This window comes from Haliotis cracherodii, unplaced genomic scaffold (assembly GCF_022045235.1).
Source record: "Haliotis cracherodii isolate W230 unplaced genomic scaffold, xgHalCrac1.p SCAF_9, whole genome shotgun sequence".
Taxonomy (NCBI): Eukaryota; Metazoa; Mollusca; class Gastropoda; order Lepetellida; family Haliotidae; genus Haliotis; species Haliotis cracherodii.
In genome coordinates, this window is record NW_027266343.1 from 19,181,313 (window position 1) to 19,203,724 (window position 22,412).

Consider the following 22,412-nt stretch of genomic DNA (forward strand, 5'->3'; position numbering starts at 1 on the left):
GACAAACTAAGCAGATGAATTTATGCATGATTCTCCTGTGTTTTTTTCTTTGTGATGCTTTGTTATTGTTTTAAGTCAGTATTGTAAAACGTTGACCGATTGTGCTGAAATGAAGGCAAAATAGAAATATACGTAATACAGAAAAGTAATCACAATTATATACAGAATATGAATGATTGAACTATAGATATTGATATTTTAACAAAGAAATTGTAAAACAGTTGACGAAAGGTTGTGTTTTATTACAAAATGGTATAATGTCATAAAGTTAAGCCAAGAATGAAACTGTTAGTAAACTTTAAGAAAAGTCAAGTTTTCATTACGTAAAGTCACTTGATCTGATAAATCCCAATTTTAATGGGGCCTTAAACTGACGGTGTCTGAGCAGTTTCTTTAATTCCGTCTACTTTACAGCACACTTCAATCTTGATTTTCTCATCCCAACATCTAAATATAATCATTATTACAAACTCTGTTGTCAATGGTCATGATGAAAAAAAGCCGCCCCTTTGATCAGGACCCATAAAATATTCTAGTTTCAATATTTGGATCCGTTTAACACATTTTCTGAAATTCCAGTAAAGGTAAATTTTACCCAAATCCAAGCGTCCAGGTTCCCCATATTAATTCCACTTCTACCTATGATATAAAGTAATTACAAGTCTGGGATTGCGACTCGGGAAAACAAGAGCCCCTGATTCGCTAAACACAGACCAATACCTCGCATCATCACTCGCACCGGTAGAGTCAGTATTTTGTCAAGGCAGCCTCCCACAAAAGCATATTTTTCATACGTCTTACGACTTTCCAGACAGTATTGTTTCATACCGTCTAGCGCTGTGGTTCTTAAACTTTTAATTACATTTATTCGGATTTATGGTCGCGTGTGTTTTTAGCACTTAGTCGTCGTGATCTGTAATACAAACGTTGATCTTTCGAGTATCGTAATGAACAGAGCTTTGAATTAATCCTGTCCACTTTAACACGATTAATTACTTTAATGGAATTTAAATTGAACTCAATTGTTAGGCTACTTAAGTTTATGTTTCATGTACGCCGCGTCTGATTCTAACGCCGGAGCGATGCCAACCCGCGGCGATGATGGAAAGGGGATAATTGATGCATTGTCTCAGTAATTGCGGGTAAAAACTTCTCTCAATCAGATATCGTCAAGATCAGTGTTATCCTTCTTTTAAAACAATTCTGTTTATGTGCGAGATTATTGATTTCCGTGTTGTTTCAAAGTAAACACAATGTTTCCAGACATTTAATTGCATTTTGATAGAAGTCGATATTTGAGTTGATGTTATACGACCAATAATTCTGCTGACAAGACTGTTATGTCCAGCGAAGCGTTACTTGGTCGGTTTTCGCTGCTTTGAACAACACATAGTAACTTCTTCTTTTTTTCACGGCGTGAGAGAGTTGAATGTTCACACAGACGCTCGGAACACATTAGCATGTGCTCGTAGACCCATGATCAAGCAGGCGAATATGGGATTCCAACTGATTCTAAGTTCAGCATATCCTGAGACGACTAAGGGACGCAACTACTCACAGCGAGTTGCAGCTCAAAATCTTAATAAAACTGTATATTACCATACATACACACTTATATAGAAGACGTAGTGGTGATGAAAATAATATTTATGACAAATAGGCAAAGGTCCTTCTGTGGTTACAAATAAAAGTAACATTGGCCCTGTCTGGCTAATAGGTCAAGACAGCTCGCGTCATCATTTTGACGGTGTGAGCTCCTCGCTTAATCATATTATATATCGTTTAACAACATAATACATTTCCATGTTAACTTTCAATAATATTTTCATGTAAGAGCCTCAATACAATATGAAATAATAAACAGTTCATTTAAACATGTTATACTTACAGCGGGTATTATCAAAGAATCAAAAGAGTGTCCTTATACACAGGACCATGTCACTACTACTACTACTAATAATAATAATAATTAAAATAATAATAATAATAATTAAATTACTCGCAAAACACACGTAGACAAGACTGAGGCAAGTCTTACAGACAATTGTGGTCCACACGCTGCAAGTGTTTTACATTATTTCTTCGAATGACGTCATTACAGGTTACTATTATATGAAATTTACATATTTGGCATACATTTGTATCTTTACATCAATGTCAACGAAATTTTGTTTAAGGCTGTGTATAATTGTATTCTGTCAACTCATTTTTAAAACTAATTCCTGCTTTTTGTAAACAATACTGTTGATTGCATGTATTTGGTGAGTGAATATGGTTTTACGCCGCTTTTAGCAATATTCCAGCAATATCACGGCGGGGGACACAAGAAATGGGCTTCACACATTGTACCCATGTCGGCAATCGAACCCGGGTCTTCGGCGTGACGAGCGAACGCGTTACCCACAAGGCTACCCGACCGCTCTGCATGTATTGAAATACTATTAATCATTCTGTACTATTGAAATGGAAAGGATCGAGTAAGCTCCCCGGGTATTTTCCCAATCCTATTGATTATCAATAGAATGTTTTTGAATTAGTAGTATGGTGGTGTCCTGAACGGTCTAATTATCCGGAGAACGAGTCTTCACTTCTAAGGCGTTGCAATTAGCTATGGAGAGTTGCGTCCCCTAGACGCACCAGAATCCTGTGATCGTGGATTCGAATACTAGATTCTGCCTGATTATGTTTCTATGTTTGTCAGCACCGGTGCGCGCTCGTGGGTTTCACCAAACTGGTGGGACCTGCATCACTTCGGGATTTGCTTTCACATCCAGCTGACACGCTGTGATATAATGAAATATTGTTCAAAGCGGCGTTAAACTACACTCACTCATCATTTAATTTACACAGAGTGTGTGAATGAGGTTTTAAATGCTTCCAACAGTTTATCAGGGGGGGAGGAAAGCATATGGGTACGGTGACCTAGTTTATTGCGTACCATCGCACCCGACGGCATGGGACGTTGCTCTTAATATCAATCACTAGTTTATCTAGCCCAGCTTCGATTATTTACAGGCTGCCACGATACAGCTGGAATATTGTTGAGTGCTGCGTTAGACAACAAACCAACAACAAAGTTTAGATGCAATGGTACACACTATGTTCGAGAGTTCTTTGAAAATGTCACGTTCATATTTCTACTGCTCTCACTGCCCCATGTACGGAGCGAGTGATGGTACATGCTACGATTGAAAATCAGTCATTTTATGTGTTGATGTGACGTCAGACTGAGGTCGCACAAATCAATGACGTTATACCCATTGTCGCTAAGAAACCTACACGAAACAATGCCATGACGTCACAGTAGCTACTTCGCAACGGCTTCAATGGAGGAGAAGGAACTGATCTAAATGAAAACCCCGTCCTCCGGTTATAGATGAGAGGGGGACAAGCGAGCGGTGATCTGGTGGCGGAAACACAGATCTGGTAGGTTGTTCGGAATACAATGAGTGTATGGTGTTAGCTGGACCATGTATTGGGTTCATGAGTATTTTGTATCATAGACATCTAATACAGAACTTTTCTTGGTGTTTGGGAATGGCCCAACCCCAAGGACTGTACAGTGAGATAACTCTCCCGGAGATCTCAACTGCCGTCCAAAAGGGAGTTACACTTAAAAATTCACACGGGATTAAAAAAAATTCAAACTCTGCTCATTGCTGTGTAGTGTAAAATTGCAACATCACGTGCACATCACCTGTGAGATACTCATTGATATGAAGCATGTAATATCGCCTAAGATACCCGTATCAAATACATCTCCATCGAACAGCCATTTCTTGTTTGTCTCATTTTTAGGCACCATCAAACATGGTTGTACGCCGCTTTCTTTTGCACGGCAGTATATTTACCAGCATATATTCCCGCCCCATGCGACTGGGATTCTATTGGCAACAATCCCTAAATTCTTGAAGAAAATAATTATGCTTTTGAAAAAAAAAAAAGAAATTGACTGCCACAAGAAATACATTGTTGCATATTTTTGTTTTTGTTTGTTTGTTTGTTTGTTAAATCCAGGCGCATTGTTTTAAATAATAAATATCTGGATTTGTAGCTGCATCAGAACAATATCTATCCGCGATACAAATCCCTTTTCGGAGACCCATAAAGTCCAGTGATAGTTTGGATTTGGTAAAACCCGATGCCAAGTTATTTTTTCCAGTACTGTCTGGAGCAAAGTTTGGAGAAAGTTCACATTATCAGTTATCATATACATGGTTCATTTAAATTATTCATAAGTCCGAAGACAGTCTTCAGTCTTCTGGGGAGAACAGATTGTCCAGTCGTCTGAAGCCCCGCAATTCGCTGTGCAGTTACGTCCCTTGGGGTGCCAGGATCTTGATAATGATCCTTGGTTTGTGAGACGGCACCATGCCATCGTAGGTTTTACCAAAGTGGTAATCGCCCAAGATCTTCATCACTTTGGGATCTCTTCAGACAGGAATCTGTCCTACCGTGACATTAATGAAACCTACTTCACTCACTCACTCAGTGTACAGAGTATATTCCTCCTCCTTACACTAACCACTGTGATCACGTGCTACATGTCTGCGTCTGTATGTACGTGACTGTCACTAACAACATGAGACTGATCCCTGTTTGTCTATCTCCATGCAGTTTCCACAACCGGATGGTCAACCCAGTTCCATGGCGTTTGTCCAAGGCGTCCAAGAATGCCCATCCGGCAGATCTCCTCTCCGAATATCAGGAGGTAAAGTATAGTGTCATAACAAATTTGTGTTAATTGCTGCGTATACAGTAAACTACGGTTATAACGAACTCAAAGGGACCACTTATTTTAGTTCGTTGTAGCCGTAGTTCGTTATGTGCATATATACAGCATAACTACAGCAAATAGTCGGGACAAAAAAGTAAGTTCTTAAAAGCGTGTTCGTTATAAACGTAGTTTACTGTAGTTAGCATCTGTGCATAGCCTGAAACATGTTTTATGTGAGAATAGTATACACTGTTTCAGATAGTAAACTGTAATACTTCACACACACCGACTCAGGCCCGGGAGATGTTGAAGTGATGTATTCAATATGCCGATACTACACCTTTTTCGCTGTACGATACAAGATACGATACACCAACAGCTATGTCAACTTAACGTTGTATCCATTAGGGGACTTGGGCCACTTGTGTTCAGTGCTTAATACCCCACCGCCATGATGATGATTAATATGAATGTTATTTAATGCCACATGAACATGACGTAAACATGAAAGTGAGTAAATGGATGTTGTTTAACTCCACATGAAAGTGAGTAAATGGATGTTGTTTAACGCCACATGAAAGTGAATAAATGGATGTTGTTTAACGCCACATGAAAGTAAGTGAATGGATGAAGCCCTACGTGTTAAGTTTTGTATCGATTCAAGGCCTGACGATACGATTATCGTATATCGCAGTACAAAGAATCGAAACCTCGACGAATTGTTATATTCATTACACATATCACGGAGTCGCTGACAATTTTGTTATTTGTGCTTCAGCTGTGCTAATGAGTATATATTGGTTCAGGTCATAAACCAGGGGAATGAAGGGCACTCATTCATATATTTCCGTAGCTCACTCGCTCGGTTTCAAATCAGATTAGCTTCCCAGTGAAGAATTACGATATATGATCGGGAAAACTCTGTTCATGTAGATGGCAGCAAATGATTGAAGCTGCAGTACAATGCAAACCAAAAACATACCAACCTTTATCTTTGGAGATCTGTGAAATGTAGATATTATAAAATAGTTGATTTCCCAGACATCAAATTCCGGGTTATAATCAGTGATGGTCATTCTATGGTTTTCCTCAAACTGTAACGTATTGTCCTAAGTCGTGGGTGAGGACGGAGCCTTAGATCTGACAGAAGCGGTGAGTACGGTGCGTTAGGTCTGACACAAGGAGTGAGTACGGTGCGTTAGATCTGACACAAGGGGGGTGTACGGTGCGTTAGATCTGACAGAAGGGGAGAGTACGGTGCGTTAGATCTGACAGAAAGGGTGAGTACGGTGCGTTAGATCTGACACAAGGGGTGAGTACGGTGCCTTAGATCTGACACAAGGGATGAGTACGGTGCCTTAGATCTGACACAAGGGGTGAGTACGGTGCGTTGGATCTGACACAAGGGGTGAGTACGGTGCGTTAGATCTGATACAAGGGGCGGATATGGTGTGTAAAATCTGACACAAGGGGTGAGTTCGGTGTGTTAGATCTGACACAAGAGGTGAGTACGGTGTGTTAGATTTGATACAATGGGTGAGTACGGTGTGTTAAATCTGACACAAGGGGTGAGTACGGTGCTAGATCTGACACAAGGGGTGAGTACGGTGTGTTAGATCTGATACAAGGGGTGAGACGGCAGTGTTGTCTGTGACACGAGCTATGTTGTCTGTGCCAGGCCTACAAGTGGTGGGAGTTCCAGCCCCCCAGGGACCCCTTGAAGCCTGTGACTGCCAAGCACGAGACCAACGCCGTCACGGACATGCAGTCTCTCTACAGGAAGGACTTCGTCACTCACTCAGCGAAAGAAAGCAAAGTAGGAACAAGGTTTATCATCCACTAAACATGTGTGCGCCATCCACAAATTGCCTTTATTGTATAGGTTTTAGATATTTTCAGTGAGTAGGTGTAGATATGGTGTTCAAGCTGCAAGATCAGATTTGCCTTTGTTTTTATCGACCAATGAGTTTTCGTAAACATATTGCGATAATTATTGTGTATAAACTCTTTTTAAAAGAGCTTCACAACTGCTAACTTTGCTTCATAACGCATAACATATAGACCCAATCGTATATCCGCACCACCACCACCATCGCCATGGCCTTGTGTACACACTTATGGGCTTCGTTTCCCAGAGTGCAATCCTCCAGTCTCCAGTGTATATCTCAATTCCAAAGTGACTCGCCATTCTATAGAGAATGTAGATATAATGCAGAGGGTTATCTATCTCGCCGAGACCATAGTGAGTAAAGGTGACTATGCTTGTCGTAAGTGGTGACTAACGGGATCGGGTGGTCAGGCTCGCTGACTTGGTTGATGCATGTCATCGATCCCAATTGCGTGGATCGATGCTCATGATGTCAATCACTGGATTGTCTGGTCCAGATCACTTGCAGACCGCCGTCATATAGCTGGAATATTGCTGAGTGCGGCGTTAGACAACAAACAAACAAAACAACCACTCCAAGCCGACCTGTTCTTTGTAGCTCTTTATGCCGAGCGCCAGGCTGGGTGACAAGTACCGTGTTTTAAAGTCTTTTGGTATGACGCGTCCGTGAGATGGAAGCCCGCCCTCCCGTTCTCATACACGGATGATACCTGACAACACCGAAACCGGCTAGGTACATGAAGCCATCGATAAACTGTATCGACATTCAAATCCAAATGATAAATGAACATCAGATTATTAAACATTTTCTCCTAATATTCTGACACTAACAATGATGATGTGAAGACCAACCTACGTCTCATTTGTAAATCTATTTTACTTCCTTTTATTATATTATTCATTTCCATTAAGGCTTCGCTTATCCAGCGTATCTGAAATGGACCTATGCATTAAATATCAGAGAATTAGTCCAAGGTATCTATGACAGAATGGCGATATAATATATATTGAGTACTCTGGACACTCGATGATGGTGAAAGAGGCATGGGCTATATTCCTGTCCCTGACTTCAACACAAACATGCTGCATGTGTCTTGAATAAAACCAGAAAACCTACTTTTCATTCTTAAAGATAATTTCTATAAAATGTAGTATTTGAAGGAAAAGATATAATTTTTATTACAAGTGTCAGATGTCAATGTACATAACGGTATAAAAAGAAGAATACCATTTGGCTAGCTCCAAGTGTCATGTATGACCATATCGACTGGAGTCATATTGCAGTAATACGCTCAACACCTGGCGTCTTCATATGAATTATTACCAACCTCCAAGCTGAAGATAAAGTCAATAATATGCATTTCACATGCCCAGGTTTAAAACCTGCCCTCGTTATCTGACTTCGTTATCTGACTTCACAGCTACCTGTAAACCAACCTCACTATAGTGCGCTAACAATGGTTAACAAAGGCCAACACTCCCAGGTGTCGAGCCCTGGTCCAGACACTTCCTTGTTTTAGGGAAATGAGTAAAGTTTACAAATATGGGAAACGAGAGTGAAGAAAATGCTTTTGCACCCTGTAAGGCAAAATAGTTTCTCCTCTGCCACAGAACGGGATATCCCCAGAATTTGCACAGCTTGGTGTTCAATGGCCGAAATATCGATTGTGTGGCTTTAGGCGCCAGGTGGGCTTCTGTTAACAAAGACGAAACGGGATCTGTATTTCTCCACATTATTACTTATACGGGAAAAGATTTCAGTGTGAATTGCTCGGTTTCCGTGACACAGGTAAGAGAATTTAGACCATGCACTATTTGGCGAGTTTGTTGTAAGAGCTCGAACTATCAGGAACCCATTCAGGTGCGAGTGTATTTTTTCAGCAAAATCCTGTATTCTTTTCATTGAATAATCTCCATGTGTTTTTTTTACATAGGAAAGGATGCAGACTCCTAGTGTATGAATCTGGATCAACGTGTTTATCAATGAAATATGCTTGGTGCTGGCGCCAATACCAAACAACATAGAAATTTGTTTCATCAGATTCAGTCTTTACAAATGTCTTACAGTAAAGTTGGTCTGAAATGCAACTGACGTATCTGTGAGATTAGCCATGCATATACAGAAGTGCAAGGATTAACAGATATCATTGTGCATAAATTAGCCACATTCGCACGTTTATAATGTTATTTTAAGGTAACCTACCAGAGAGAGTAATATGTGAATATACATTACATAACTGATTGGGAATACGTTTACGCTCCACTTTCGCCAGTATATATTACATATTTTCTTTAAAACAAGCAAACAAACAAACCTGAGAAAAGTAGATTCGAGAGCAAAGTAAATGACGACCGTAATAACCTTCTCGAGCCTCTCGCTCTTAATCAGTCTGCGGGTACATCATCTACGTATGTCAGTGGTCCCCCTTGACCGTGCCAGGAGCCGCAGATTCGTCCCCTCTCCTATCGTTACCTGCAAGCTCCCAACCTGTTGTGTATAGTGCGTTTTCCGCCCACATGAAGCCGACACGCCGTGATATAACCGAAATATAACCCGAAAGCAGCATTAAACCAAACTAACATAGTGTCTGTGACCCGTGAAGATCCGGGGTAGAATAGGTCTTCAGAAACCAATGCGTGCCGTAAGAGGCGACAAAAGGGATCGGGTGGTAAGGCTCGCTGACTTGGTTGATACATGTCATCGTATCCCAATTGCGTGGATCGATGCTCATGATGTCATTCACTGGATTGTCTGGTCCAGACTCGATTATTTACAGACCGCCGTCATAGAGCTGGAATATTGCTGAGTGCGGCGTTAAACAAATAAGCAAACAAACAAACAAACATGGTGTCTGTACAGTTCAACTTAACAATGAACCCGTGAAGATCCGGGGTAGAATAGGTCTTGAGCAACCCATGCTTGCCGTAAAAGGAGACTATGCTTGTCGTAAGAGGCATGGATCGATGCTTATGATGTCAGTCACTGGACTACCTGGTCCAGACTCGATTATGCACTGACCGCCGTCATATAGCGGGAATATCTAATCAGTAATTTGCCGTGTTTTTCAGCGCGCACTCATCAAGCAGAAAGACGAGTATATAGTCCCGCAGCCCAAGGCCCGCCTGAGGACCACCTACAGTTCGGATTACACGGAACAGGTAACACAGGCCGCTGTCCCCGTGAAGACTCCGGGTTAGAATTGATCTTCAGCAACCCATGCTTGCCGAAAGAGGCGACTAACCGGATCGGCTGGTCAGGCTCGCCGACTTGGATGATGCATGTCATCGTATCCCATTTGCGTGTATCGATGCTCATGATATCAATCACTGGATTGCCTGGTCCAGACTCGATTATTTACAGATCCCTGTGTCACAGCTTGACTGTTGTCCAGTGTGAAACAGCCACAGACTGCGGCAACACAGATTGTACGTGCGCTTCATATACTAACACAGTGTCGTGTCTCAACGATGTCATGACGGAAGAATCGGGAGTTCTTTAACGTCGTTTGTTGTATATAAGATTTGTTACCGTCTTACATACGAAGCCATGCTGTGTTCGTTTAATAGGCACAGCAAGAAAGAGAAGCAGTATTTACATTACAACAGGAGGATGACTAGGATAGTGACGCTCGCACAGATCTAGAATGCTTCAACAAACATGATTAGAGAATATTATTTTCAATAATCATTTTTTTTTGTCATTTCCCACTGACCCGTCAGAGCTGTCTATACCCAATAATGCATCAATTCATTCTGTCCTAACCGCGAAGATCCGGGTTATGATAAATCTTCAGCAATTCTTCCCGTAATAGGCGACTTTACTTGTCGTAAGAGGCGACTAACGGGATCGGGTGGTCAGGCTCGCTGACTTGGTTGATGCATGTCGTCGTATCCCAATTGCGTGGATCGATGCTCATGATATCAATCACTGGATTGCCTGGTCCAGATTCGAATATTTACAGATCCCCGTCTCACAGCTGGAATGTTGCTGAGTGGGTTAAACAACAAACAAACATTCTAGCCACTAGACAACGGTCTCTCTCAGAAGCAACGAGGGACATTTTATTATGCTTCATGTAGTGTGACAAGATTATCAAGAGTGAGCGAGTTTGGTTTTACGCCGCTTTAGCAACATTCCAGCTTCATCACGGCGGGGGACAGAAGTTGGCTTCACACACTGTATCCATGTGGGGAGTCGAACCCGGGTCATCGGCGTGACGAGGGAACGCTTCAACCACTAGGCTACCCGACCGCCCTTTAGATTATTAAGATAATGTGCAGGTATATAGTATGAGGGGTTACCATTTTCTTTGTGACAAAGAAATATTATTTGATATATATCAATGGATAGCTTATTATAGCTTGCCCGTACGTTGAAACTAAACCCGCTAATCAACGCCATTCCAAGAAATAAAGTTTGAATTCTTTGTTAAGGTGCCAGAAAGACACACTATGGATTTATTACATTATATACTAAAACTCACATCATACCAACATGGTGTTTTCACAGAAACTCTCACCAGCCAATTCGTTCAAGCCGACCCGGGTGTACGAGTCGCCGACGGTCAAGTTCAGTAGTCAGTCTGTTTACCAGGGTTCGTTCGAGGCGTACGAGGCGGAACTAGCCCGATCATGCAGGCCTCCACTCTTCATGCCGGTAGAGAGCATTGAGGTCTCCAAGGCGACAGATGGCAAGAATGTCTCTACCTGCCAGGTAGGAAAAAATCATTAACCTCATATAAACACGGAATCAACAAGTCTATAGCTGTGGAGAGTTGCGCCCCTTAACCGTGCTAGGATGGGCAAACTACAAAATATGTTATGGAATAACATTATTGTGTCACGTGTGTTCACTACATTACCAGGAGCCACAATCATGGAGCTGGCTGGAGCACATACAACATTTAACACATGGTTTCACCTTACCTTTCACTTACATACTTCCGTCAGTATATTCGTTATTTTTACGTTTTATATTCTCGTGATTGTTGGCAGTACTTTCATCTATCAACAATACGTTCCATGCTTGCCGAAAGAGCAGCCCATGCTTGTCATAATGCTTGCCGTAAGAGGCGACTAACGGGATCGGGTGGTCAGGCTCGCTGACTTGGTTGATGCCGGTCATCGTATCCCAATTGCGTAGATCGATGCTCATGGTGTCAATCACTGGATTGTCTGGTCCAGATTCGATTATTTACAGACCGTCGTCATATAGCTGGAATATTGCTGAGTACGGCGTTAAACAACAAACAAAGAAAATGAATAAGATTGGCTGATCGTTTGTATGGCCTGCTTGTGCCAAGTCTTGTGTGAAAGTACAATGTGTGAAGCCCATTTCTGGTGTCCCCCGCCGTGATATTGCTGGAATATTGCAAAAGCGGCGTAAAACCATACTCACTCACTCACTCACTCTTGTGTGAAATCAGCTGGAATATTGCTGAGTGCGGCGTTAAACACCAATCAAAGTTTGTCGAAAGAGGCAAATGAATACTTCCAGTGATCATGCTTTGTTGACTGCGTGCATTGTACCCCGACAGTGATCAATCACTGGTTTGCCAGGTCCAGGTTCGATCATGTACAGGAAGCCGTGACGAAGCTAGAATAGTTCTTACTACGACGTAAACCGACACCAAATCCATGTCTCTCTGCAGGACAGCTTCCCAGCACACAAGAACGTGGAGCGGCCATCAGTTATCATCCAGGAGGACAACGAGATCCAGCCCGATGGGCCGTTCGACAGCACCACCACCTACAAATCAAACTTCACCAAGAAACCAACGCCTGCACCAAGAAAAGCTATAGGTACCATTATTACTGACGCCATCTGTGATGTCTAGAACATGGCATCTTCTCGAGGCAAGGGAGTTAACTGACAATAAAAGTCCAGTTTCAACCCTGCCGAACTCTGGACTCGATCGTAGCGCCACCAGTGGATATATCGAGTTATGTCCCATCTATGCCCCTCCTATGGACCAATCACATTCCACTTCTCATATCACCCGCCTTTGCTTCAAAGAAAATGGCGACGCCCAATCAAGACGATCAGATCGATTATCAAGATCTATATTGTAATAAAACGGGTCTTTCCTCGCGAAGTGCATCAGTTCACGTAGGCACCTTGACTAAAAAATATGAAAATATTTGGGAACTATCTGTCGACGCAAAGTAGACGGTACGCATTCTTTGCAAATCCTGCAGTCGACCGAAATCTGTACGTTGAATTCCATGTTGTTAACGAACCGGATGTCGATTTCGTTACGCGATTTTGATTGGACTATGCATAGACTCGTTTGTCCAGCCAAAATATAACTCAATAATTCCAACCTAATTCGGCAAGGATGAAAACTGGTCTATGACAGTCAGTCAACTCCCTCTGCCTCGGGAAGATGAGGACATAGGCGTCGAGGTTGATTCTGTGACAGAACTGTAAATCCACTGGTATCAGCAGATCTGATCGAAACAGTTGTGGAAGTGCATGTCATTTGTACTGTCAAACACCCGCCCAAGTATATACTCCTCACAAGAAATAAATTTAGGAACACCTTGTTTTCACGTGACTATAGTTAATGTGTCATGACGGATTTATAGTCAAATGAAAATATTGGGTGTTCTTTAGTGAGTGAGTTGGGTTTAACGCCGCTTTTAACAATATTCCAGTTATATCACGGCGTGTCAGCTTAATGTGGGAGGAAAGCCCGAAGTGATGCAGGTCCTAGACGTTTACCACTTCGGTGAAACCCACGAGCACGGGTATGGTGCTGACAAACCTAGAAACATAATCGGGGCGAACCGTGATTCGAACCCACAATCAAGGGACGCAACTCTGCACAGCGAATGGCGGCGCCTTAGACGCCTGGGCCACCAAATTTCGCAACCATGTCATCCTTCAGTACAATCGCCAATAGTACCGTCGTTCGATTTCAGCATAAGTGTGACTACCAATCGTTACATTAAACTCAATCATATGTCTTTTCTTTACGCGAAGTTCGTACTCCTGACCAAGAAGCCATTACGTGGTGACGTCACAAAAGTAGAACCGAACTGAATAAGTAGAAGTCATAATTTCTCCATTATAATCGAATATATTTTTAAAAGGCACACAATTCCACTGTTGTAATTGGAACTTCAGATTCCTGGGGTGATTTTGGCTACTTATTTAGGCGAGCCATGCACATGCAGGTGCCCGTTTTACATAGGTCTGTCTTTAAGGGTCATACAATAACATGCAGATTTACGACAGTCGAAAAGCTGTATGTTTCCACTGTTAAACGCTGTCAACGGATTTCACATTGTATAGAGAGTCTCACCCAAGTGTCTTTTGATATCAATTACATCAATACAAGTCGACAAAAGTTTTAACCGATGTAACCGATAGTAACCAAAGACGTCACAATCTTCTGCAAGTGATATCTCCTGTGGAAGCCGTGCAGTTTTTCGGAGGATAAAATACAATGCCACTACTTCCCGCTTTTAGAGTTTGTAAGTCAAGTCAAACTCCACGCGTCGCAATAAAGTCTTTGAACTCCTTGTCAAAGATCGATACAGGATCGAAACAATGCATTTCGCAAGACTTTCGTTCCAGACAAAATTGTATCCTTGTTTTTTGTCCACAAAAGAAGGTTAGCCTGCATCGTTTTACATGTTTTACTTGATCCCCCATCTTCCCGAGGCAAGGGAGGTAACTGACTATAAAAAGTCCACTTTCCACGTGGAAACATGACTTTCACTATAAAAGACCAGTTTCGGCATGGAAACTTGACTTTTGCAGTTAACTTACTCCCTTGCCTCGGGAAGGTGTTGGTCCCCCGGTATAACTAAAATATGTGTATGTAACATAATTTTCCAGCTTGTTGTGTGGGGAATTCCCAAACTAATTCAGGTCTCAGACGTTTATCACTTTGATAAAATCCCGGAGGTATGGTGCCGACACCGGAATATTGAAGGTCCGCTTTATGAACTCCAGGGACAGTGGGATAACCAGGAGATTCCTTAAAACACGTTCGCTCGTTACACCGAAGGCAGGAAGACTCGGTTCGAGTCCCAACATGGGTACAATGAGTGAAGCCCATTCATTGTGTCATCCGCCTTGATGGAGCGTCCTAAAACCTCACCCATTCAATACCGAGCCCCGTTCAATCCGACAGCTTCTTACAGCGCACGTGACCTTGACATTAGTAAACATTCGAACGGTCGTAAAGCAAGCAAATCATTCGCCCAGTGTGGTACAGTCAGTGTTGGCAAAGTCGGATCTATATTTTCCATCACGTCGCTATTGTTTAAATACCACAGACCAGCTGACCCCTAAAACTATTGACAATACGACCAGATTGCTACATGTACGTACGTTTCTGTCGTGACCGTGTTGTGTACATATAGTAAGGTGAGACATTAATATTTACTTTTATCAATTTACAATTTATCAGGAACATTTCCACCATATTTCAACCGTCGTCAAATCAGTCATTTAAGTTTATAGGACATTACGGGCGCTGGGTGTAGTTTACAATAGATTACAATACACCTGTTATATGACATGTGAACTGTTAGTATTACCTGTGTAATTAATACTAATTATAGATCATGCTCCGGCGCAGTGGTGACTAAGCATAACACAACCGCCACAGGCTAATTTGCATATCACGTGACCGGACTTTTCTCTTGTAAACAAACGCGAATATTCTGAAATTACAGACCGGCCTGATGCAAGCCTTTCGGGAAAGCTTTACATACTGTTTAGCATAATTAAATACATCTGCTACTACAACTGCAACAGTGAGGTGCGTGCATGATAATATCGTTAATGAATGAATGAATGAATGAATGAATGAAATTGTTTATTTAAGTCATATACATCATAAAAAGTTTATATATTTATGCAGGGCCAATAAAGGCCGAGGAGACACAACTTCTAGTTTTTAGCATAATTATAAAATGTACAGTAAGTGTAAAAAAAAGCGATTTCGCGGGGCATACATTCAAAATCACATTCGGCGATAGCTGAGGCATTTTGCATTGATACAAGTTTTGCATTTTGTGAAAGCAGGATTATTAAATATATACTCGGCAATTCATTGATGCGAATATCATTATAGAATGGACATTGTAGTAGAACATGTTTTCGTCTTCGACACATTTGGTACAGAATCTTTCTGTTGGAGGAGTAGGGGATTGCCGTATCTGCCTGTTTCTATTTCTAGTTTAAGAGAACCACAGCGAAGAGAGGTTACTATGCTTGTCAAATGGGAGTAAAACGTATTTAAAAAGCTTCTATGTCTTGAGCGTTGGCTGAGACTGGAACCAGTTGTTATAATCCGCTCCTTTCAGGTGCATAGTTTTTTCTACATAAAATCCACCCAAGGGGCTTGTGAAGGGAGTCAAGAGTTCAGTTCAATACTGTGAAAAAACTTTGCTTTCCCAGGATATACCTTTAGTTTCTGACCAGGAGTAGATTTTTTAAATAAGTCTGGAATCAGATGCCCTTTCAAGTCTTACAGCCTCAATATAAACTTTGTATTAGGGGTGTCTAACCAACCCATATCACCTCGTACAGCGAGGTTATAATTAGGTGTATTTTAACAAACACCAAGAAAGGCTACACATGCCCTTTATTGCACGACACCTGGCGTCGTGCCTTAATTGTTTGTTATGGGTTTGAGAAAATTACATGGGGTAGGGGCCATGGGGATGATTAATCGTTGGAAACATGTAACCAAACTATTAAAACAAACTTTACCTTTGTCTTACATGTGTATAATGACATGCGTACATACGAAATACATAAATAATTATGAAAAACATGTTAATGTTATTCGACAACAACTATAACAGGGAGCCACGTCCTGTCCTAAACTGGTTTCGTTAACCCATTTCCATCCGACCATCCGATTGAATTTCATTCAAATCAAGATCTTAGTGCTCGCTACCACTGTGTATTGAGATTGCTATTTCAATAGAACAATGCTCTGACGTCATCGTCAATGACGTCAGCTCCTCTCGGTTGTTGGTTGACTTCCGGTATCACCAACATGGCGGCTCCCGCGTCATAACTTGACGACAACTCCGTTCTAGGTGCAGAGTGCAGACGTGGTGGCCAGTCAGGTACATAGGTGATTGTCTTCCATCAGACGATTGCTCGGACAGCAGTCGAAACGTGTTCCACTTTGTAGCCTTGGTGCCGAATCTCCCTGTCTTCTATCTGTCAAATCCATGTGTCACGGAATCATTGCGATATTTTTGATGTCCCTACCGCTGGCTTGTTGCTTTAGTTCCTAACTTCCCCTTCAGGAATTGCAATCTTACAGCTCATGGAAGACACATACATGTACTTTGTCACTTCGCTGGTCCCTGTTTTTCATTATTTATATATCCCCTACAAACCCCCTCCGATCATTTATATAACTCTTCATCATAAGAAGTATAGATACAATCCCCTTCGTCAGGGACAGACAGGGCCAGACTGTCTCAATGCTAATTCGTCATGACAAACAGTCGATAAAATTATAAAAATATGCAATACTTGAACTGTTGCGGACTAAACGTCAGTAGACTTAGGCCAATAAATCAATGTACAGTGGGTAAAAGTAAATCTTTCTGACCAGTCTGATCAAATCTCTCTTTTCAAATCGGTTGCCTGATACTAAAATAGTTACGTGTATGGGCCTACGTGTAACTCGGATGGTATACAGTGTTTAAGCTTGCGAAATATGGTGAGATTAGTGAAGTGGTTACCGAGCTTCTGGACCTTATTCAGTGCAATGAGATCATAAAACACTTTTAATTTTAATAAACATTTCTGAAACTGCGACGTCAGCACTAAGTGTTACATAACAGAGCATCTGCTGACCAAGTTCTCACCTTTCTGTTCCAGCGAGACCAGATACTTACCCGAAAAGGCAGCCACCGTTTAAGGCCTTGACAACATTCATGGCAGACTACAAGCAACATAAGAACGCGAGGCGGGAGCCGAGTTGTCGTCCCCCAGAGACCACTGTCGTCGTCGCCGACGTTCCCTTCGCCAAAGAGACGACGGTGTCAAGAACATACAAGTCGTGGCCGGTTCAGCCCAGAGAGAACCCCTTGTGGGCCAGAAAGGCCGAGTACACGTTACCCCAAGGCAGGCTGCCTCTGAGCACAACGTACATGGTCAGTGGGTCAAGGGAACTTAAGCCAGTTTCATTAAATCTCTCGTGACAGATAGAATACAGAATACCTTCCGCCGTATTGGGAAAAGGAATGAGAAAAACCTCCATCCTTCGTAACTGTTAATAAAATAACATAAAAAAATCGCCCCCATTTCTAGCCATTTGTTTTTCTGCCTATTGTCTGAAGAAAAACATGAACCACTTACACTTGAGCAACAACCTCTTGTGTATAAAGAGTTCGCACATCACACCAAAGACCCAGGGTCGATTCACTCCATCATCACAATGTATACAGCCCAATTTTTACCTCAACCGTGAATTTGCTCCAAACAGTACATGATAAAGCTGAAAGGCCGAGATCAGTGTGTGCCCAGTTGTGTTTGTTGGTGGGGAAATAAGACTCTTCACATTTTTTTCTGCACTTTGGAGGATAATGATGGTGTTTGTGTTTAGCCAGTTGATAAATCCATGCAGACACTAGTTCGGGACATTCAGCAGAATCCAACTGACCAAACCGTCAAGTATAGGCAGACCGAATTCATCACATACGCATTTTCGTTTCAGATGGATTACCAAAATCGAACACCTAAACAATCCCCTGCCATTCCTAAAGTTCCGAGTGAGGCAGGCAAAGACATGATCACGCATGTGAATGGTGACTCCAGTGGGGACGGCAACACTGTGTATAGGGAGAGCTATGGGGCGTGGAAGAACGCCCGTCCAGCCTCATCCTACACCCCTAAGAGGGAGTATGCAGCACCCAAAGAGCAAATGGCTTATTTATCAACACAGCAGAGTCACTATCGGGGTGAGGAGACAGTATTTGGCCAAGTTAGACATAAACCCTAACCTGCTTATCCAGGTTGGCAAACTTTGCAAGGGCGATTAGAACAGAACCTCTCTTGCTAGGTCCATCTTCCCGAGGCAAAAGTGTTAACTGACTTTAAAAGTCCAGTTTCCACCCTTGCCGAACTAGGCTGGAATTACTGTGCTCGATCGTAGCGCCACCAGTGGCTATTACCAGTTATGCCACTTCTAAGCCTCTCCTACGGACCAATCAGATTCCTGCCCACGTATCACTTGCGTTCGCTTCGCACAAAATGGTGGGACCCAGTCAGGGCGATCTGATCGTTAATCAAGATCTATATTGTGATAAAACGGGTCTTATATCACGAAATGAATGAAATCACGTGAGCACCTTAACTAAAAACATGAAAAGATTTGGAAAATATCTGCTGACAACGAGTTGGCGCTGCACATGTTTTGCAAATCCTGCAATCGACCAAAATCTGCACGACAGTTTACGAACCGGATTTCGATTTCGGTGCGCGATTTTGATTGGACTCTGCATAGACTCGTTAGTCCAGCCAAAATGTAACTCCATAATCCCAGCCTAGTTCGGCAAGGGTGGAAACTGGACTTTCATAGTCCGTTAATGCCCTTGCCTCGGGAAGATGGCTAGGTCAGGCTGTATGTAACCCTACATTCCACTGGTACAAGATAGTAGATACATATTCTGCCATGGATTCATGCCATCGTTGGTAGCTGACAGAAACATGGCCATAAGTTCGACTCTTTTATATTTACATAGAGCTAAAAAAGGGTGGGAGAACGAAATCGACAATGATCTGTGTGTTGTCAACCGAATAACACGGCTCATTGGTTACACGTGCTTACTTATGAAGGAAGAAAAACATGTCAATCTGGGACTCGAACCCATTCTGCAACGGATCATCACTAAACTGTATAGATACAAGCAGACAGATTAACAACCTTTTGGAAGAAGTGAGTCAGACAGATAATTTATTTATAGAAAACTGTGAGGCAACAGACCCATTGCATAAAGCATGCAGGAAGCGGTTGTATAAGGTGAGGTGAAATGGTGTTTAACGTGGCGTCCAAGATTATTGCACTTACGAGTATTATATAGCCACCTGCATGCACGTGTGTTTGTTTGTGTGTGTGTGTCTTTGGCTACATGTGCTACTCCCAACTAATGCCGATTTAATGGTGCTAGTGCAGTTTAACACGAATACCCTACTCAGACACAGTATACTGACTCCGAGTCGACCAGTCCTTGTTTAGCCCCTTAATGCCGAGCGCCAGGAAGGGTAACAACAAGTACCAATTTTTTAACGTCTTTTAGTATGACGCGGCCGGGAGCGAACCCCGGATCTTCAACTCTCCGGGCAGATGTTCTACCTCTATGGAGGCGGTCCGGTTGTAAAAAAATATGAATTAATTTCTAATTGACAGCATGATAAATATAAATCGACAAATTTCGCACAGCATCATTGTTAACTGAAGATAGTAAAGACAACCTTTGGGAAGAAATTTGCCAATACAGTAAACTATGGTTATAACGAACTCAAAGGGACCACTTATTTTAGTTCGTTACAACCGTAATTCGTTATAAACATTCATACAGCATATATGCAGCAAATGGCTGGGACCAAAAATCCAGTTCGTAATAAACGTAGTTTTCTGTACCCTACATACATGTATACAGATAACAGTGAATGCAGAACAGAACAAAAGGAAGCGTTTTGTTTGATAAGATAATTTGTTTGGGTTCTTTCAAATTGACCATTTGCTTGTATTAAGCCAAAGCCTTAACTTTGAATAAAGTACAACTAAGTCTGAATTGCAAAGAGACGCAATTAAGCCAAGGTTGAATAGATGCATTGCTTATTGTTCCATTTTATTCACTATGAGTATATTTATTATGTTGACAGGGGAGCAGACAAAGAGAGCAGAGCTGTGTCGGCATGTCTCGGAGCACCGGCGGCTAAACCAGCGAACAAACATGTGCTTCCAAACAACGTATAGGAACACTTATACTGGTGGTGTTGCGCGGCCAAAAAGTAGTCCATCATCTTTGGGCAGGAGCCCGCCTGGTTTGAAGAATTGCCCCGCATTAACCTGTGTCCCTTGTAATGCTGAAACCAAATTATCTCCAACAGAGACAAGTACCAACAGCACAGTCAATGTGTCAAAAGACTCTGGCATCGACGTTGGCGCAAGCGGCGAGGTAGCAAGTAATTAATCCTGGCGGAAGGATACTGTACACGTGATTTCAAAGTTCCCCAATAACAAATTGTGAACGTATATTTTTCGATGATCGATTCGACAATGCATGTTTTATTCAGCTGTCATTAATCCGATTATGTGGTTTTGTATAAGATGTTTAAATTTTGTGAAAGATTTTAAATTAATAATTTGCAAACACAGTGGAATGGAATTGGCATGTCTAAACTTCGTATAACATTTAATGAGCTCATGTAGATTTCAACGAGTTGGGTTTTTTTATATTGTACTATTGTGTTCTTGTTTACTGAACAGCTATCAATGTGCTTGAAAAAACGTGAGTGTCGGTCGAGTATTCAGTGCCTTGCAATGTAAATTAAGACTTAACCTGTATAATTTACATGCGAGTTTCTCATGATCATTTCTGAACCATTTCATTGAGCATTCTATTTTGATACAGTTTTTACAAAAGAGAACATTGTCTTTACACGGACCGGTTGTTTATACAAGTATACAATGATATATTACAAAACGCTATTAGTAACAGCTTTTAGTCATCAGTATATACTATAATGGTTTAGAAATTGGATAGATATACCGAATGAGCCATAAATCTGCTTCCAATATATTATGTGGCAATGGTTTCTAAAACGATCATTTGTTTGACACAGCAAATGGTATCTTTATTATGCAGCTAGTCTGATTTATAAGGTGAAATGTTGAATCATTCGCCCAAATAAAGACGTAACACGTTATTTTTTCACATGTTTTCTTTTGTTTGTTTTTAATTATCACATGATGTCATCTCAACGAATTCATGGTGTTTTTAATAGTATTTATCATCCAAAAGTGGCTTCCACGGGATATATCGCTTGGGTGAGATGCTACAATGAAGGCTATTGTGACCTCATCGGTTAAAAAAGTTACTAAAAGTTTCACAATACTAGTATTTGTACACCCCTGTTGATGTAAGAGACAGTTGGGGGAGATTCTCTATATATTCAATACGTGAGTGAGTGTTGTTTAATACAATGTTGAACAATATTACAGCAAATGACATGGCGGGAGACACCATAAATGTTTATCTTGGATTCAAACCCGACTTTCACGTGACGAGCGAACGCATTACAGTACCTAGAGGCTGACACGTGCCATACACTAAACATCTCTCACTGAGTGACGTTGCCAAAGTCACGGCCACGAGGTGATAAACCTGCACGACGCTGTAGACAAGAGATTTAATATGGCCACAACTCGCTGCGTCCCTGTTATGCCAAAATCCGCGGGTTGTGGGGTCGAATCCCCAAGTCATCTGATTTAAATCCTTGGGTTATCAGCACTAAACAAATGTCGAGGGTTCGATCCAAGTTGTAAACGTCTCGTTTAATTTCAATTAATTCTATTGACAAACAATCATTAAATCCTGGCCGCTGTGATAAAATATTGTCACAAGCACTCGCAAGCCACAGACTTAACGATTATGGCCAAAGGGAGATAAGCCATGATGTTTTGTCTTTACGTCGAGTTCAAATAATATGTAGCAAATGCCACGAGAGATTTGTCCATTTTTCTTTTCAGTGTAACATCTCTTTTATGACTTAAATGTGCGAAGAAATATAAGAGAATTACACCCTTTTGA

The 22,412-nt window shown here is 41.7% G+C and overlaps 1 protein-coding gene across 1 annotated transcript; it reads left to right on the forward strand.

The window, feature by feature from the left end:
• Positions 1-3,376: 3,376 nt before the first annotated feature.
• Positions 3,377-21,456, forward strand: LOC139451785 (stabilizer of axonemal microtubules 2-like). Its single transcript, XM_071233092.1, has 10 exons — positions 3,377-3,426; positions 4,618-4,711; positions 6,396-6,544; positions 8,217-8,394; positions 9,675-9,764; positions 11,116-11,319; positions 12,257-12,407; positions 17,473-17,747; positions 18,311-18,554; positions 20,482-21,456. Exons 1-10 carry the CDS (start codon positions 3,377-3,379, stop codon positions 20,790-20,792), a joined length of 1,746 nt encoding a protein of 581 aa, XP_071089193.1. The 3' UTR covers positions 20,793-21,456.
• The last annotated feature ends 956 nt before the right edge of the window (positions 21,457-22,412 follow it).

What these genes read in the sequence shown, in the direction of transcription:
- LOC139451785 (XM_071233092.1), top strand. Translation starts at nt 3,377, where the DNA reads ATGAGAGGGGGACAAGCGAGCGGTGATCTGGTGGCGGAAACACAGATC. An exon ending in TCCTCTCCGAATATCAGGAG is followed by an intron (nt 4,712 to 6,395) that starts GTAAAGTATAGT and finishes TGTCTGTGCCAG; the next exon opens with GCCTACAAGTGGTGGGAGTT. An exon ending in CTCTGAGCACAACGTACATG is followed by an intron (nt 17,748 to 18,310) that starts GTCAGTGGGTCA and finishes TTTTCGTTTCAG; the next exon opens with ATGGATTACCAAAATCGAAC.